The 6,564-nt window shown below is 38.7% G+C and overlaps 1 protein-coding gene across 2 annotated transcripts in view; it reads right to left on the bottom strand.

Annotated features, from left to right (window-relative positions):
- The window catches only part of ipo11 (importin 11), a 101,093-nt gene that overhangs the window by 48,889 nt on the left and 45,640 nt on the right, over positions 1–6,564 (bottom strand). For both annotated transcript variants that reach the window (XM_035658377.1, XM_035658378.1), the window contains 5 exons: positions 5,568–5,601; positions 5,328–5,368; positions 5,060–5,176; positions 3,148–3,261; positions 1,094–1,209 (listed from right to left, as the gene is read on the bottom strand). In XM_035658377.1, the coding sequence (XP_035514270.1) occupies positions 1,094–1,209; positions 3,148–3,261; positions 5,060–5,176; positions 5,328–5,368; positions 5,568–5,601 (422 nt within the window). The remainder of the gene's footprint in view (positions 1–1,093; positions 1,210–3,147; positions 3,262–5,059; positions 5,177–5,327; positions 5,369–5,567; positions 5,602–6,564) is intronic.

Below are 6,564 nucleotides of genomic sequence, written 5' to 3'. Positions count from 1 at the left end.
GAGGATAAATATAGATAAATAAATATCAATATATAGTACAATATATATGTACATAACAATATGATAACATAATTTCACCAGGCCTCTCTCCTCATCTCTACTCATGTGGCAACGGATTGTTAAAGTAATTTATTCAAAAAGATCTGACGTGATCTAAGGTCTAAGCTGCTTCAAGTGCATGTATGTAAACTGGAACAGCTTTGAGGTGAATTGCTCAGAAGTAACACACAGTAATCGAAAACCCCAGACAAAGGTTGGTGGATTTCACCTAGAAGTACTCAAGAAGATGAGACGTGAATGACTGATTGGATGCATCCTCCACAAACTAACAAGATAGACACATACTGTCTAGGGGGACACAGAGAGAGAAAACCAGCTGATAAAAGATAAAAGCAAAAGAAAATGACATTGACTTTGTAAACAAACAAATATTTAGGGCACGGTTGTTTATCAGGCAGGATAAAAGACAGGACAGATACATAGGACTGTGGCTTTGCGCTACAAGCATACACAGCATCCTGAACACTGCAGATCTCCACAGGCAGAAAAAAAAGAGATTAAGGAGGGAGTTAAAAAGCAAAGAGATGATGGGAGAGTAACAAAAGGTAATGGAATGCATTTGCAAAAGTGAGCGCACTGTTTTGCAGCAGATTCTTGAGTTAGCTTTAAAGTGGCACGTGCCCAAAAACAACATACATGAAAGATTGCGAGTCACATAATCACCCACCTAGTGGTTGTCTTTGAAAAAGCAAAACAAAATAAGATGTCACGGTAAGCTCATTTACTGCTACTTATCTGCAAAGTGTTTCCATTTGCTTCCCATATATGTATTTGACATGAGTCAGTAAATGAGGCTGATGACTAATATGACCAATAAAAATGGGACTCATGAGTGAACTGAGCAGCAGAGAAAAGGGGAAAAGAGAGACATAAAGACAGCTATAGTCATAGTATGGATGTGTAGGTGTGTGTATGTGGGTGTGATCTGAACAGCGGGGGAGGAAATGAAATCACCAAGAGCTTCATAAACATCTGCCTCAGTGAGCTTTTTCTATAATTTATAAACATGTAGCATTTATGAGTGTGTCCATACCAAAGCTCCAGTCCATCCTCCAGCAAATACACATGAGGCGGCTGGGAAACATCGGTGCTCAGCTGGATGACAGGAAGAAGGAAAGGGTACAGATTCTTACTCTCTGCCCCCAGGCCCTGTGAGAACACACAGATACAAAAAGTCAGTGCCCAAGTAGGAAAACCTGACAAAGAATGCAGAGGGGGGGCTTTAAAAGGGCCGTACTTTATGTGCTTTAGCTTAATGGGTGTTCCTTGCAGACCATCTACGCAAAGTGTGGTACCACAAACTTAAAGAAAAGTTCAATATACCATACTGACTCACACCTTCCCAGCAACACACATCTTGTCAGAGCATGTTGTCCCCATGCTCCAATACTAGTGCAAGAGCTTACCTTGTTCTTACAACAGATAAGATGTATGTGCAGAGCCAGCACACTGTAGGGCAACTGTTCCCACTTTCAATAACAAGGAGGTGTCATAAATTGTGGCTTTTGGTACTCAAAGGACTTATGTTTGGCTGCAAAATACATGCCTTGAGGTGCAAGAGTTGTTTAGGGATTTTTATATTCATTTTATGGCTCTTTCAAAACAGTGTGGGCCAATATACTTCAATTGGTTGAGAAAAAAAAGGCTCTGGTACAACTAAAGGATCTAACTCAATGTCCATGTAGTGGTCGTATACATATTAAATCAGGTGACATGGAAGTGAGTAGGAAATGGACGGGAATTTCCCTTGGGAAGAACTGATCTTTAAAAGGGTAATGCACAAACCCATTTGTTACACACGAACATGCACTGGACATAAGCCAATACTGTAAGATGAGGAAGGGCAATGAGCTCTACAGTATCACATGGCTTTTAACTTATGAAAGAAGGATAGGTCTACTGGGAACACAGTTGAAGAAATATTTCTGAAAGGCACTACATCGAACGGTGGTAGATTTCACTACATCGGTCTCTTACATAGAGGCTGAAAGCCAGAAAAGAACTGTATCTCTTTGGAATACTCTGCTCATTTAGCAATTTATTTGTGTGCTGTACGTAGAGTATATATTTTACATCCCTTCGTAACAGAATGGAGTTCACACCTAGTGTGAGAATTCTTCCAGGTGCATTTGCAATTTGGATTTTGCTTCCCAACTCATATTTATCTGTGACAAAAGTATAAAACAGTTCACATCTCTCTACTTTTCCCATATTGCTGCTCCATCTCTGATGTGTGTCAGTGAACTCGCACTGGATAATTTAACAAGGATGTTCTATTATATTTATCATTCTTCATGATTTGTATCTATAATATCTTTATTATTGCAAGCATTAAGACTATATCCATTTTGGCTACATACAGTATATTCTAAATTGTTGTTTTGTAATTCATTTGAAATATTTAAATTTATAATAACTTTAGAAGTCTACAAATCAAACCATACTTTATATTATACGCATTATATTATACAGTATATATTAAAATATAAATTAGTATGTGGTTACACAATTTGCTAATCCAAGCCCCTTCAGCTTTAGACCTTCAGTGCCTCCCACAGTTTTTCCAGATGTGTACTTGTGTCACTCTCTCAAAGGGAGTGTGTCTATCACTGAGCCTTTTATCTCACACTGTGAAATAATGCAGCAGCAGACACATGGGGGTCCTAATCTTTCTGCAGGCTGAGACAATCTGCTTCAATGCTGTGACGGAATGGAGCTTCTGTCTCAGACTATTTTCTTCTTAACTTGAGTTAGTCAGTGATAAACCTGATTGATATTGAGGCAAATGAGTGAGTTGCCCCACAAACACACTAGCACCTGGAAAGACAAGACAGAAACTCTCTCCAAGTTGCCTTATCCAGGATGATCACAATATCTGGCAGGTGAGGGCAAGGTAGAAATAAAACCCAGGTTTGGCCCAGGTCTCGCATTTTGGAACTCAGTAACATGTGGCCAGATGAGCAAAAACACTCTTGTGATGTTTAATTTTGTACAGACATGCCTAATTCTGCTTGACTGACAAGAACATTTCTGTTCATTAACACTGTGCATATGCGTCTTCTGTAACTTGATGCACAAATACCATACCTGTACCAGGTGGATGAGTGTCGTAAGTATGGCACATCGAAGCATGTTGTGTTCTTCAGATTGCTTCCAGAGCAGGGGCAGGTACTGAACCAGACAGCCTACGTATGGTCGGATCTGAAACAGAAGAAAAGTAAATGACAAATATGAAGCAAAGCACATAATACTCTAAAATTCTACCTACATATTCCACGACAGCTTAACAGTTTAACTACTATCAAACCCATGTTTAGAGTCTACTGAGGATCATGCAGAATATAGTCTTCTTGGGAACAGTGAAGACAACTCAAGCAACTGCTTATTTGGCCTCTAAAGTGTGTTAACATTACATACACAGGATAAAAGAAAAGTGAGCATCTACTGTATGCACTTAGTGTAATTCTTCCCCTCAAACTTTGTATGTTTGGCTCTTCAAGCAGTGAATTCAGAGCCATTTCCCATATCCCTTGAATATGACACTGTGCATAGAAAAGCATGACCCATGGACCAATGTTCACAGCTAACTGTACCCCAAATAACTTTATCTGAACTCAAGTTCAATGCAACAGCAACTTCTACAACAATCTTTATTATAACAAAATGTGTCTGTATTTGTTATTATTATTTATCAGTTGAATGTCTATATTTTTCTTTGAAAATCAGGTTATTTTGTTGAAAACACTAGTAAAATCAATCACTCTCATTCCTGTGTGAAATTGGAAAATGTGATGGCACACTATAATTTAGGTGCAGTTACTGTGCGGCCATGCAACTGTAAAACTTCTGAGTATGGCACTGAATTACAGACCTCAAAAAGTTTCCTGCCATTTTCATGTGCTGACTTGTGCTCACCCTTCAGATTCCCTATAGCGGCTCTGGGGCCGGGCTGCAGACCACACGGTGGGATTTTTTGCTCGATTACACCTTTTTTTTTTTCTTTTTCTTTTTTTTTTTTAAAAAGGAGCTGCTAGGAGCGAAGGGAACAGTAAAAAAAGAAACAGGACATATAGCCTTGAAGAGAAAGATTAAAAAGTGAGAAAAACAGACCCACAAACCAGCCTAGGATGACATTTGTGGGACGGATAGCAGAAAAAGGAGCTAAATCGTATAACATCTGTCATCATGTTCATTTCAACTCAAGCTGCACTCATGATTTCATTGACTGGTTTTCTCAGCTGCTGCCACTCTTTGTGGGTTTGAAATCCTTTGTGAGAAGGGTTAGAATATTAATGGGACTTTCACTGACTGTAGAAGTTTAGCCAGGGCCAGTGACTGGGGAAGACTTAACCAGACTGACAGTTCACAAGGATGAAAGCCATTTCTGTGACAGATTTAAGTCAAGGGATCGTTTAAGGGAAAGTGCTTAAAAAACAGATCTGAAAAGAGCCTGGGGGGGTCGAGAGGAAGGTCATTTTTTTTTAAGAGTTGACAGTTAAGTGGATTTGAACGACTTATTGGATGCTCAGAAAAAAATAAAATCCATATGACCACAAAAGCACTGCAGTGGCAGAGGGGAGACTGTGTCATCATGGTAAATGAGAGCTGACATCAGAACAAGAGCTGCCTTAGGCCTTATGATTTACAAAGAGTCAAGAATTGGACTCGCAGTAGCTTTACTAGGATGTGAAAAATCATTAATGTCTAGCTATCTTTGAGGACAGATGGTTGTTTTACCGTGGGGGTCTTGGGCTAGCACAAGGTGACAGATGTTTTGTATATGTGTTATAATGTTTTTAACAGCATTTTAACACATCCCCTGCAGAGTCCAAGTCAATGACTACAATTTATGCAGTGATATAGACTGTATATGAAGTTGAGTCAAACGCTACGTTTCACTCAACTTCACATACTGTAACTGATGAACGAAATAGAAGGAAAAACAATATTTGACCTATGCTTCCAAAGACAATTATTTATTTTACATTTCAAATCTCACCTGGATGTTTACTCTCTCAATGACACAGGAGATGACATGGAGCACCTGCATTTTCGTGTCGCACTCTGTCACCTGCTGCAACAACTGGAAAAGCAGCCCAAATATAGACTCGAGGTACTAAGCAAAGAAAATTTAAGAGTTAGAAAAAGGGGAAATGAAGAGGTGTAAACATTAATTTATTCATTGATTATAGTGACATTTTGATTCTGCTCACAACTGAATTAAAAGCAAATGCAGTAATTTCTACATTAGTGGTCCAAGTACTCACCGGGAGGAATTGCTCTGTCCGGAACTCAAAGTCATCAACAGGTGGTCATGAGTTAAGGATGAAATCAAACTGCTTAAGACAGGTATGCATATGTATTGATCTGGCATAACTAAGGACTCAAATATTGTACGCTGTTAGATGCATTAGACTTAAATAGCAAGCGTAATATAAATAGCATGATTGATTTTATTGCAAAAGTTAGTCCCAATCTGAAAAACAATATAAGTACTGGAAGGATATTTAGTTTCAGTGTTGTAGCTGTCTCAATCCGTACCTATGAGGGAAAAAAAAGATAAAACAAAAAATTTTAAAAAGCACTTTAGAAATCAGCCATCACTCATTTACAATTCTAAAAGTGCATCTGGATTGCTAGCTAATCAAAGTTGCAGAGAGAGAAGACACATTGAGTTTGCAGTAAACTTGAAATTGAAAGAGAGCAAGAGCAAAAGAAATGCAGAAATAGACAAATAGGAACAGAAGAAGATTGCCACAGCTGCAATGCAGCAATATGCAGCAATACAAGCAAACACGAAAAACTGTAATAACCTTTTCCCTTAATGGCAGTCTCAGAAAGACCACAACAAGCTTTTTATAACTCTCTGTATGAGTGTGCACCTGCAGCAAGTTAGCTAAATACAGGCTGTCTATTGTTATCTAAAGAAGTGGGCCTCCACTCTTATAGACTCTAGCAGTATATTCTAGCAGTGTCAGAGTGGTGGAGGTGGAAATGCCCACAAGGGACAAAGTGATCAGACGGAGGAGATTAAAGAAGGTAAACAAGAGAAGAGAAAGGTGAGGGAATGAGAACTCAATTACAGCCGGTCCTAGCTTTCAACAATTTCACAACACATTTAAAGCACAAGAGGCATGAGTCTGTACGGGCGGATAAGTGAGGGTGAGTGTGTGTTTGTGTCTGTGTTAGCAGTGTTACAGACAAACATTATAAACACAACGCTATCCAATTTATGAAAGGTCTTTGCAAGCTTTGTCATGCAATTTTAGTCCAAATAGCTTCAGATGTATTTGACTACTTCTTTATTTTCTAACACAGGTTTGTTTTTTAGCTTGCCACAAGGCTCAAGAAAAGAGTTAGGGAGTTAGAGATATTCAGTTATTGAATATGTATAACTCCCTGCAAATAAACAGTTACAACTTTATGTGATATCCTCAACTACTTAACCAACTTGATTTTATAAAAAGGAGTACGGTCTAAACCTGCTCTATTTGAAAAGTTTCC

Source organism: Morone saxatilis, unplaced genomic scaffold (genome assembly GCF_004916995.1).
Source record: "Morone saxatilis isolate NCDOM2014 unplaced genomic scaffold, NCSU_SB_2.0 Contig16, whole genome shotgun sequence".
NCBI lineage: Eukaryota > Metazoa > Chordata > Actinopteri > Moronidae > Morone > Morone saxatilis.
Note: the sequence above shows the minus strand (reverse complement) of the source record. Positions and strands in the feature narration are given on the sequence as shown.